Here is a 12,990-nt window from a genome sequence, read left to right as displayed (position 1 = left end):
GGAAGGCAGGAGAGGAGAAGAGAGGAGAGGAGATGAGTGGGGAGGGGAGGAGAGGAGAGGACAGGACAGGAGAGGAGAGGAGAGGAGAGGAGAGGAGAGGACAGGAGAGGAGAAGAGAGGAGAGGAGAGGGGAGGAGAGGAGTGGGGAGCGGAGGAGAGGAGAGGACAGGAGAGGGGAGGAGAGGAGAGGAGAGGATAGGAGAGGACAGGAGAGGATAGGGGAGGATAGGGGAGGCCCTTACCGGGGATTGGAGTGCCTCAAGGGGTTCATCTCCGTCTGATAGTGCTGGCCCTGCTGATCTGGCTGCAGATTACACACAGATTACACAGTAGATTCAGATTGGCATTATATTTTTTTATAACAACACAATAAATCCCAAAATCCCTCTGTCAATGTTGATTTTTTTTACACATAAATAGTCAACACACTGCGGACATGATTGAAAACTGAACATGGTGAAGCACAAGTACATTGCTACGATGTCGGCACAGCACAGGGTTCCTTCAGCACTCTACTGTAGGTCTATAGTTAAAGTGGCCACATTGACAATAAAAACCTGCCACTTTGACTACAACCTTGGGCCCTGCAAATATAAGGATTTTGTCTTGATAATGAGATTTTTAAGTTGGTTTACCGAAAAATGTATGACGTTTTTATTTTGGGGGTTTTCATATTATTAGTATTATTAGTATTTCATATGAAACATCAGAACTGTAGCTTTTCCAAAGATGATAGCCATTGCTCTGATACTCCGCCACCTTTTACATACACAGTTCTGCAGGAAACACTGTGCTTGCCCTTCATAGAAGTCTGCTCATAATCACAAACAGGTAGAAATATGTGTGGAGAAAAGGGCATGTTCATGGGCATTATGAAATCAACTGTATGAGTACCCTCGCATATACACATATGTGATTAGAATTTTCTCTCTGAATGCTGAGTTAAGACTACAATATATACCTACTGTGTAAGTAAGTAAGTACTGTGTGTAAGAGTGTGTGTAAGTAAGTTGTGTGCGTAAGAGTGTGTGTAAGAGTAAGAGTTAAAACAGCGGGCAAGTCAGGTAATGTATCCTGGGTGGGGATACCTTTCATACCAGGTAAACACCCCACTTTAAGAGGAACAGCAACGGAAGCAGTTAATAACAGGAACTATGCCAATAATGGTATAATGATCTGAATTTCAATTTATTTGTTTAGGGGGATAGCCCCGTTTTCGAGGGGGTCCCCAGGACAAACAGTACAGTACAGAAACAAGAACAGATACGAAAACAAAAAAACACAAAAAACAGAACACTGATCAGGGCAACACTTTCACACATACAGTACGTTCACACAAAGTTTCCCCCACTCCCACCCCAACGTCGCCACCCTAGAAAGAATAACAATTGGTCAAAGCATGGCAGTATTAAGCCTGCACACTTAAAACGTATATTCAGTATGTAGCATAATGCAGCTTGTTGTGTTAGAAATTATACCCCCTGCTGAAGTTGCCATATTACAGTATTTTTAATACCGCCTGCTGGTAAGAAATAGAAAGCTGGAAAGAGAATATGATGCAGCCAGATACAGGACATAGTGGTAACCAGCCACCTTTCATTTTTATCCTCAAAGGGTTAACACACGGCTCTTTACTCAACCTGTAGAGGGCGCTGTTGTTGCACTTATGGAAATGTGTATTCCCATCATCATCATCTCCCTCCTCTATTTCATAAAGAAAAATGTTCACGCCTTCGTACAGCACTAGCAGTGCACACACATTATACAAAAGGAGACAAGGAGATAAAAGATCATTAAAAAATGTCTTGTCGCATGAAATGTTAAGAAGACAAGCATAATAGGTATTAATTTATGATGGCTTAAAGGGTAGAATGAATTTTAATTTCTGTCTTTTAGCTTATGGGCTGTATGAGTCGTGCGTTATGAATGAACTCCGTGGGTGTAATGATTATTTCTGATGGACTTGCGTGAGCGTGTCCATTAAGAGACGTCGGGCTGATGTGAACGGCGCTCTGTCAAAGTCTCTCCACTCCTCAGCCAGAAGAGAAAATGACTTTCATTGTCTGAAGGCATGGAGACTCAGCGACTGCTCAGCGCTCACAAAAGTTCTCTGAGATGTAAATGGTTGCACATGCAACCAACGAAATCCTATACGAGGGAATACCAAGGGTGAGCCAGAAGATAGCTGTAAGGAGAATGAGACTCGCAGGACATTGCCAAAGGCACCCAGGCCAGGGCTGCCAGCCAGCAAACTGGTGCTAGGGGAACCATAACATGGGTGCCGATTAAGAGGACGTCCCACACTAACATTTGTGGACATACTCAAGAATGACGCCAAAGCCCAGAGTGAGTACTAGCGAACAGAAAAGATGTATGGAGAATCGGGATGACTGGAAGCAACGATGGAAGGCTCGTCTGAGGACGACCTAGAGCAGGGGTCAGGAACCTATGGCTCTAGAGCCACATGTGGCTCTTTTGGGAACTGTATATGGCTCTTATTTATCTGGGGTTGCCAACCATCCCTTGAAATACAGAATGGTCCTATATTTATAAATAAAAGTACAGGTTCCATATTGAATTGAAACGGGACATGGGACGTTAAAATTAGTTAAAATGCAGGAAATTACATCTTAGAAATACCAAATTTTAACGGGTAGGACTCCCAGACCCTCGTTTTTAAAATGGTATGGCTCTCGTGAAATTTTCTTTTAAAAAATTTGGCATTTATGGCTCTCTCAACCAAAAAGGTTCCTGACCCCTGACCTAGAGAGAGATGTAAATGGTTGGCCAACTACAGGACCTCAAACTGCTTAGCCCCCATTACAAGATTGCTGCTACCAGAATGGTAATGAACAATTCCTAGTATGTTTTTCCTCAGTAATGCCATAGCAGTATTACTATGATGTATTTGTGTCTTGTCAACACAAAGTGAATAGGCCCTTGGACAGACCCATCTGCATTCTGCACTAAGAGATGCTGCAGACCTAGCCTAATACTGGCTTTCCAACTAAATGCTTGTCTTACTCTTTGTTGTTATCATTTTTCTAAAGCGTTTTAAAAGCGTTCTAAAGCTCTCTACAAGTCTTCTGATGTCCAGTCTTGCACTTTAAATGTCTGTATGAGCACTGTCTATGTCCATACTGTCTTATGTCCATGTATAAGTACTGTCTATGTCTATACTGTCTATGTCCTTACCTAGATTAGTCTATGTCTGCATGGGAAAGCAAGAAACGTAATTTCAAATTCTTTGTATGACCAGTGCATGTAAAGAAATTGACAATAAAACCTACTTGACTTGACTTGAATTGACTTTCCGCATATTTTGCTTTGTATATATACTGCACTGTAGTGTACCTACAGGAGAAAAGACACCCTCCAACTCCACCCCACCAGACCAACCGCCAGGTGTTTTTAGACTTTAGTCTTCCTTGCTTCCGCTTCCCCTGTGTATATCGTGCAAGAGCTTACTAAGAGACTACAAAGCTGAACACACTACAGGCTACAAATAGGGCAGATGAAATGACTAGCCCTGAGCCAAGGGACTTTCCGCATCCTCTTTGGTGGCCTAGGCCTCAGGAAAGCTGACAGGAATAGGGAACACACACACACAGTGGATGTTACAGTGCTCATTCAACACGTAGAGAGTCGAATTCAACACTTGGAGAGTTGAGTTAACACTACAACATTGACTGTGTATGTAGGAGTGTAGGCTGGGCCGGATTAAGATGGCATGGGGCCCCTGGCTAAAGTTTGCTGTGGGCCCCACTGGAGGGCAAATTTTGCCACAATTTTACAGAGACAGTGTCACAATTATGAGTTAGGAATTAAAGATAACATGTCTACCAACTATACACAACAGGACAACATATTTTTTTCCATATTACAACTTGCCACAATTCTGCAATTTTTCACTTTTGTCCAATAAAGGGGCCCCTGGCAGGTGGGGGCCCCTAGGCTGCAGCCATATAAAATAAAAATAAAATATATATAAAATAAAAATAAAATAAAAGCCATATATAAACCTATTTAATTATTTATTTTCTTCAAATGCTACTATTACTATGTCAGAACGCTATAATGGACTTTTAGAAAAAGCACAAAAAAATACCTCCTCTTAATGTATGTTCTCTACAAGTCTTCTGTTGTCCAGTCTTGCACTTTAAATGTCTGTATGAGCACTGTCTATGTCCATACTGTCTTATGTCCATGTATGAGTACTGTCTACTGTATGTCTATACTGTCTATGTCCTTACCTAGATTAGTCTATGTCTGCATGGGAGAGCAAGAAACGCAATTTCAAATTCTTTGTATGACCAGTGCATGTAAAGAAATTGACAATAAAAACTTGACTTGACTTGACTTGACTTGACATATCTAGCCTGTACACTAATCCGGCCCTGGGTGTTAACAGTAAACATAGCATCAACTATTCCGGAGCAATCCTAATAGCCATAGCAATCCTACTATTGACATACAGTAGTTAGCCATTCAACACAAACTCTGCGAAAAAGAACTGAAAATACAGCAGATAAATTCTAGGCCTACTAATGTATTCTGGGTGGGGATACCTTTCATACCAGGTAAACACCTCACTTTAAGTGGAACAGTCAGCAACGGAAACAGTCAATAACAGGAACTGTGCCAATAATGGGCATAATGCAGCTTGTTGTGTTAGAAAGTATACCCCCTGTTGAAGTTGCCATAGTACTGTATTTTGTATGTCTCCCGCTGGTAAGAAAAAAAAAATGATGCAGCCAACCAGGAACAGTACGGAGCAGAATGACACAGCCATCTGCACAATATGAATGTGGCATTAGAGTGTGGATGCTGGGGGCATTGTGGCATTAGAGTGTGGATACTGGGGGCATTGCTAGTCAGTGTACATAGTTTACCACACCAGGTGTGTGTACTGTGGCAGTGTTTCTCAACAGGGGTGCCGGGGACCACCCTCAGGGGTGCGGCGAAATCGTTGCTGATAAATAAATTATGTAATATAATACATAAGTCTATTCATCTAAATTGATAATTTAATGCCAGTCAGTGGAATCTTTCATCTGCCATTTATGCACAATGAAGTAAATATAGGTCGCCCCAGTCAGCTGCAACTTGGAACGTAGGTCGTGTGACGTCTCCAAATGTGTTACTTTTCTAAGCTTTTGTGGTATCGGATGCGATGCTATGTTACGGCTTGTTGATTTGGGGTGCCTTGAAATTTTTCATGAACTGAAAGGGTGTCTCGCCTAAAAAGAGGTTGAGAAACACTGTACTGTGGTACAGGCTTTGGCCTTCAGCGTATGGTACGGCTATTGTTGGCAGTCCTTTACCCAAGATGTGCTGAGCCGAAACTATAATACTGCACTGAATGAAAAAGATTATTGACGGAAATGTGTTATGTATCTCTACTGAAAATATGCTGGTGAAATTCTTATAGCAATAGCAATATAGCAATAGGATGTGTACAACACATTATCATACACAACTGTCATTCAATGAGGAAAGAAGAGAAGAGAGAAGAAATATATTGTAGCAAGTAGAAAGAATAGAATATATTATAGAGAGTAGATAACTAACCTGAACCAATGGCAGATGACAGTAAAGCTGAAGTGTCTACTTTCTTTTAAAGACATGACACTGTTCGGGCAGTTCTAATTTCAACAGGAAGCTGGTTTCAGCATTTGGCAGCATAATGGATGTGTTAAATGCCATTTCACCCTGGTCTGGAGTCTAACATTAATTTTTAGAAAAGATATGTTTTCAATTCACGTTCTCAATGACAAAAAAGGAGCTATTGAGTGAGAGTTTCTGCTGACGCCGTCGATTTCTCTGTGGCATACCGAGTGACAAATGGGGACTCAAGGCTAAATGGCAAAAACAGGCCGAACGCATTGTCACTCACATTGACGCTATTGACGAATCAGCAGCGGGATCGACTGAACGTTGTCAGAATCAACAGAAAAATATATGACGGTGACACACAGGGGTGACCTTGGTCATTGAACGGCACAATTACAAATCAATCCTAATGCATCTAACGTGAATCTGCATGGAAAGATAGATCACAATACAATAGAAGGTCACTCAGCTTTTCCCGTGCCCATTCTGGAGGTCACGGGGCTAAATGCTGCATCTTACCGGAAAAGAAACGACACCATTACTGTACATACAAGGCTCAGCTGCATCATGGCAAACAAAAGGAGACGGCATTGCCTGCCTGGGATATTTCTGAAAGGAGGCCTGCAGTAGATGAGGACAAATGGTCCACTAAATGGAGAGAATCTGAATACAACTATCATGGCTGAATTATACAGTAGCCTCTTACTGTAGATGGGCTCGCCGGCGGGTCTATTCACTATTTGCTGAAAATTCTCAACTACATCATAACAACATCGCTATGACAGTACAGAGAGCCTTAAGTAACAGATTAAGACATAGCCATTACTATTTTGGTGACAGTAAGGTTATAACATGGGCTCTGCGCTAAGGGGTTAACAAGGTTACAGTGCCACTACATTTGGTATAGAAACTAGTGTGCTATCAGCAGTTTTGGCCTTCAAAATCCAACCAACATCACATTTAGTTTTGCTTGGTATTTTGCGTGTCTATTTCACTTCTTGCTGATGACATTAACCCTCAAGCGACCGGCCTGTTTTTGCGACTAATCTGACCGAGCGGGGTAATTTATGACCCCAAGGAGTTTATGTAGAAATACTACTATATGAATTATTTTGTGGGGTTCATTCAAATTTATTTACATCTTGCACATACTTGTCCCTCATCTAAAGCAAAAAAAAATGTGAATTTGAGCATTTTATTGTTTTGCTAAAAATTAGTCAAACTTACATACGTACATGCTAAATATGATGTATGCCCTCATTTGCATATGTAAACATCAAAATACAAAATACATCCAATACATTTTTTCCTTCTCTCATCATCAGTAATCAACTGAGAAAGTTTCATGGTGATATCTATCATTTACATGTTTTAGCCTATTCACTTGTTGTAGTCTTACCATAATAATTCAGTATATTTATGCTAATTATGGAAATAGCTCAAAGTGAAACTTTGGGACACCAAGCTAAATTCTATCCATTAGGCCCATAGATGATATTTCTGCAATAAAACTTTAGGGTATTCAACATTTCTGGGTTCATGAAATCACAACATCAGAGAATATGGTAATTTACATAGACAAAACCACGTCTCAAACATATAACCTTATGCACACTCAAAAGTTCTCTGAAACTTTTTCTGGACATTGTAGCTGTGAAAAGGTGTCTTACATACAGTATGTATTAGAGCAGTGGTTCTTAACCTTTTTTTCTTAGCGCACCCCCTTACCTGTGCCGAAGACAAGCCGCGCACCCCCAACACAAACTTCTGCATGTGTATATATGCACTAAAAATGATAAATGAGTGATTAATTACAATGATCTCGCTTGTGACATGAATCAGTACCTGAATGACTTTGAATGGGTACCAACATTTGTTTAATTTGGACTTAATTTGCCCTAATTATAATGTTTGCAAGTATAATTTCGGTCACAACCTCTACACAAACAAAATTCCGTGCACCCCCTGGAATCTCTCGCGCACCCCCAGGGGGTGCCCGCACCCCAGGTTAAGAACCACTGTATTAGAGCAAAGAAATGATTCAACTGATGCTTCAGCCTTTGTATAGCCATATAATAAGGAAAATTCTAAAAACGCCATTGATTTCTACGCTGACGACTTGTTTCCTCCCTCTTTGTTCATCAGGATGACTTCCATTTCATATTCTCATCATGTGTCTAGGACCACTATGCCATGATATCAACAAATATGGAGCAAAAACAGAGGAAATGCTACCTGGGTGCCCTCACAATATGCTTCATTGGCTATCGCAGGGGTGCCCTATTTATCTATATAATATACTGTATTATATTTTAATACTATAATTGTTTATATTATGAATATTTTAGGTCTGCTGACCATGGCCTGCCCCAAGACACAAAATACAAAAGCCAGAGTTTGAAAATTACTACAACAATGGACATTATAATGTTGAGCATCTCATGGATCCTCTCGGGGTCATAAATGACCCCAGAGGTGTTTTGATTATAAATCCCATATAGATGGTCTAAATCTCACAAAAATCATTCACAACATGCACAACATATGTACTGACAAACTCCTAGATGGACAAGTTTTTCTGATGAAAATTGCAGAAATGGTGTATGAAAATATGTGCCCGGGGTCATAAATGACCCCAGTCGGTCGCTTTAGGGTTAATGGCGAGAGGCCTTTAATAAGTAACACAATAACAGTGGTGAGCAGGAATGTCTTTCACTATCGCACTATTTCAATTTCAGTATCTCTGGCCCTCTCTTTATCACGTCGTCCCATCCAGAAACAGGTAGCCGTGGCTCACAAAGCACAAGTGGAAGCAGAATTGGGGCAGTCATGGGTGAGCGGTTAGGGCGTCAGACTTGCATTCCAGAGGTTGTCGGTTCGATCCGCCAGGTTGGTGGGGGGAGTAATCAACCAGTGCTCTCCCCATCCTCCTCCATGACTGAGGTACCCTGAGCATGGTACCGTCCCACCGCACTGCTCCCCATGGGGCGCCACTGAGGGCTGCCCCCTTGCACGGGTGAGGCATAAATGCAATTTCGTTGTGTGCAGTGTTCACTTGTGTGCAGTGTTCACTTGTGTGCTGTGGAGTGCTGTGTCACAATGACAATGGGAGTTGGAGTTTCCCAATGGGCTTTCACTTTTCACTTAAAGTAAAAGCCTGATAAACTAAGCTCTGTGGAAAAAGTTACCTGGCCCACTTAGTAAAGAAATTAGGAGTTTAAATGGTTTCAAGACACATTTAAAAAAATGGTTAAAGCAAAATTACTAGAGTGTCAACATTATGTGTCAGGTGTTTTCCAGAGTAATTTTAAATGTGTTTCTTTTTTATTATAGCCTACTCCTTTTTGATGAGTTTTGAATGAATGTGGTATGAATATGCATATGTATGTATGTATGTATGTATGTATGTATGTATGTATGTATGTATGTATGTATGTATGTATGTATGTATGTATGTATGTATGTATGTATGTATGTATGTATGTATGTATGTATGTACTGTATGTGTGTATGTGTGTATGTATGTATGTATGTATGTATGTATGTATGTATGTATGTATGTATGTATGTATGTATGTATGTATGTATGTATGTGTGTGAGTATGTGAGTATGTATGTATGTATGTATGTATGTATGTATGTATGTATGTATGTATGTATGTATGTATGTATGTATGTATGTGAGTATGTATGTATGTATGTGAGTATGTATGTGAGTATGTATGTATCTATGTGAGTATGTATGTATGTATGTATGTATGTATGTATGTATGTATGTATGTATGTATGTATGTATGTATGTGTGTGTGTATGTATGTGTGTATGTATGTATGTATGTATGTATGTATGTATGTATGTATGTATGTATGTATGTATGTATGTATGTATGTATGTATGTGAGTATGTATGTGAGTATGTATGTATGTATGTGAGTATGTGTAAGTCCCTCCTGCACAGGGCCGGTTCTAGTCAATTTGGTTCCCTAGGCGAGCAACCCCTTTCCTTTTTTGGCCATTTAGAAATTGGCATCTGCTAACATAATATCGTACATCTTAGTAAGGACTCACCAGCGTGTATATCTGTGTCCAGGTGCTGGTGTCATAACTCACCAGTGTGTATATCTGTGTCCAGGTGTCATAACTCACCAGTGTGTATATCTGTGTCCAGGTGCTGGTGTCATAACTCACCAGTGTGTATATCTGTGTCCAGGTGTCATAACTCACCAGTGTGTATATCTGTGTCCAGCTGCTGGTGTCATAACTCACCAGTGTGTATATCTGTGTCCAGGTGTCATAACTCACCAGTGTGTATATCTGTGTCCAGGTGTCATAACTCACCAGTGTGTATATCTGTGTCCAGGTGCTGGTGTCATCGCTGCTGAGGCTGAGGCTGACGTGGCAGCGGCGCCGCTGGGATGCGCTCAGGCCGTGAGCCCCGCCGCCCTCCTCGCCTTCCTCCTCCTCCTCCTCCGCCTCCTCCTCCCTCTGCTCGCGACACAGGCTGGCCAGCATACGCAGCTCCTCCTCCTCCTCCTCCTCCTGCTCCTCCTGGTGCTCCTTTACCTCCTCGTCTTTAACAGGAGGAGGGTGCAGCAGGTCACCAGCGCCTGACGTGGGCACAGCTGTCTGTCCTCGGTCCTCCATCTTAAGAGGACACACATAAACACATTCCTTCCAGACTTGTACGAAATTCCGAATTGAATGAATTTGAATTCAAAGTAATGCCATAATACGAACACTAGGTGGTGTCATTACCTTGAATTTCTTTGAATTTAAGCTACACCACCCATTGAGAGTACATAGAACACCACCACCTAGTGTTCATATTATGGCATTACTTTGAATTCAAATTCATTCAATTCAGAATTTCGTACAAGCCTGATTCCTTCACTCATCCTACTGGTGCTTGGATTGTTTAACCAGGGGTGCAACAGGGTAGCTGGTAAACCAGCCACCTGGTTCTTTATTTCGTTCTGCACGGTGGGTCGAGCAATGCTCTGCATGCAGTAAGGCTGTTTACTCAAATGGAGACAAAGGTGTAGGATCTGGCTTGGAAAGTGGTGGCAACGTTACAAATTGACAAATTGCTGGGCTGGGACTCGATTAAAATGTTTAATCGAATGAATCTATAGGCTTTGAAATTAATAAATCGCATTTTAATGGGGGGCGCGCTAGGGGAGCAGCAGTGTAGGCTGTAGCGAAGAGGAGTAGAGTTGCCCAGCTGGGACTCGAACCCAGACCTTCTGGAGTAGTAAACCGGGGCTCTGACCGCTACACCAAAGAGCCAGGCTCGTTGGCATGTTAGTCAGAACACACCCACAACCCTAGTGATGGTCACTCCATCACACCGCCTTCCCCTTCGGGAAGCGCACCCGTGCGCTTCACACACTCATGGTGTCCCTCACGCAACTGTCCATCATGCTTCTCCCATCCAGTGTGCCCCATCATCAATGCTTCACCCATCACTGGGGTCCCTCACACCGGGGTCACCAATCCTGGGGGTCCCTCACATGGAATTACGGCTCACACACAATGGGTACGCTTCCGATGGCCTCACGGTACCATCCCACTTCTGACACCATTTGTAGCGAAGAGGAGTAGAGTTGCCCAGCTGGGACTCGAACCCAGACCTTCTGGGGTAGTAAACTGGGGCTCTGACCGCTACACCAAAGAGCCAGGCTCGTTGGTGTGACAGTCAGAACACACCCACAACCACCCTAGTGATGGTCACTCCTTCACATAGGCATTGGGATTATGGGGTTATGGGGTTCAGGGCGATTCATTACAATCGCTCCTCCACAGGTGGCATGTTGAGCTCACATCAGTCACACACTGAGGGATGTACTGACGACAGAAAAACAAATACCCAACAACCTTTCAGTTTGTGTAGTATGGCGTGCTCTTATCCAGATAGTTTGTTGGCTTCTTGGGTTTTGGGTGCTCTTTAGTCCAAGGTATAGTACTTCCAGGATCAAAAAATGAGAATAAATTCTCTGACTAAGGCACTCCAAATTAAAATGGCCGGGCCTTGTTTTTAATATGTCCATGTAGGACCTGTCATATTAATGAAGAAGACATTTTAATTTGGAGTGCCTTAGTCAGAGAATTTATTCTCATTTTTTGACCCAACAACCTTTTTAAGACCTCAAGCGTTACATGTAATCGAGCGTTTTCAACACACTGAGGTTTTGTTAAGCAATCAAGCCACCTTCTCCTCCATCCCTGCCTGCCTGCCAAGCATTCCATGTGAGCTTCACCCACAGATGGCAAGTAGCCCTCTCGTCTCCCACAACGCTTCACTTCAGTCTTCACAACATCTCTAATTAATGTCTGTTGCCAACTGTCCATGACTGTTCCATCACATTTCTGCATTTAAAACATGCAGGTCATAGGTCACTCGCATTTTGTATAGCTACACTTCCACTGCATATAATAATAATCATTTAAAAAAAAGGATTGCTGCACCTGTTTCTAACAGATGAAACCGATTATTTTACATTCCACAGAAAACATAAAGCGTTTATTGCACAATTCTGAAAACAGTCTGTTGGGTTGAGGCAGCTTCAGCCCATTGCCAAAGGACATTAGGCGTAATTAGCATCAACACTCAGGCTAATTATTGTGTTTTTTTGACATTCAGGTACAGGCCCCTTAGGTACTGCTGCTGTAAAAGGGCTACATGTGAATGGGATCAAATGCAGCTTCTGAGGAGAGAAAAAAAAGGTACTGTAGGGCAGGGCCGGATTAATGCACAGGTTAGATATGGCTGCAGCCTAGGGGCCCCACCTGCCAGGGGCCCCCACAGGCTAGATATGGCTGCAGCCTAGGGGCCCCACCTGCCAGGGGCCCCCACAGGCTAGATATGGCTGCAGTCTAGGGCCCCCCACAGGCTAGATATGGCTGCAGTCTAGGGCCCCCACCTCCCAGGGGCCCCACCACAGGTTAGATATGGCTGCAGCCTAGGGGCCCCCACCACAGGTTAGATATGGCTGCAGCCTAGGGGCCCCCACCTGCCAAGGGGTGCCTGGTTGGCCCAAAAGTGAAAAGATGCAATAATGAAAAGTGAATCTGTCATGTTGAGTACAGTTGGTAGACATGTTATCCTTCATTCCTAATCATGAGACTGTGTAACTGTGTAAACTTGTCGGTAAATTTGCCTTCCGGCCCGGGGGCCCCAAAGCAACCTGCAGCCTAGGGGCCCCAAGCTATCTTAATCCGGGCCTGCTGGAGGGTGTAGTGTGGGTTTGGAACTGTTGACACCTTGTTAGCGCTAGCTGAGCATATGCACTGTCAAATTAGCGATCTGACACCCAGGACCTCTCCCCTCCTCCGGCGCTGACGGCTCGTGGGAAGCCTGCACCCTTTTTCTGATGTTTTG

General features: G+C 42.8%; 1 protein-coding gene across 1 annotated transcript in view; it reads right to left on the bottom strand.

The window, feature by feature from the left end:
* Positions 1 to 12,990, bottom strand: part of cfap20dc (CFAP20 domain containing) — a 92,319-nt gene that overhangs the window by 9,502 nt on the left and 69,827 nt on the right. Inside the window, exons 19-20 of the mRNA XM_063216203.1 lie at positions 9,951 to 10,256; positions 243 to 304 (exon numbers count right to left, since the gene is read on the bottom strand). Of these exons, the coding sequence (XP_063072273.1) occupies positions 243 to 304; positions 9,951 to 10,256 (368 nt within the window). The remainder of the gene's footprint in view (positions 1 to 242; positions 305 to 9,950; positions 10,257 to 12,990) is intronic.

This window comes from Engraulis encrasicolus, chromosome 14, assembly GCF_034702125.1.
Source record: "Engraulis encrasicolus isolate BLACKSEA-1 chromosome 14, IST_EnEncr_1.0, whole genome shotgun sequence".
Lineage (NCBI taxonomy): Eukaryota > Metazoa > Chordata > Actinopteri > Clupeiformes > Engraulidae > Engraulis > Engraulis encrasicolus.
Note: the sequence above shows the minus strand (reverse complement) of the source record. Positions and strands in the feature narration are given on the sequence as shown.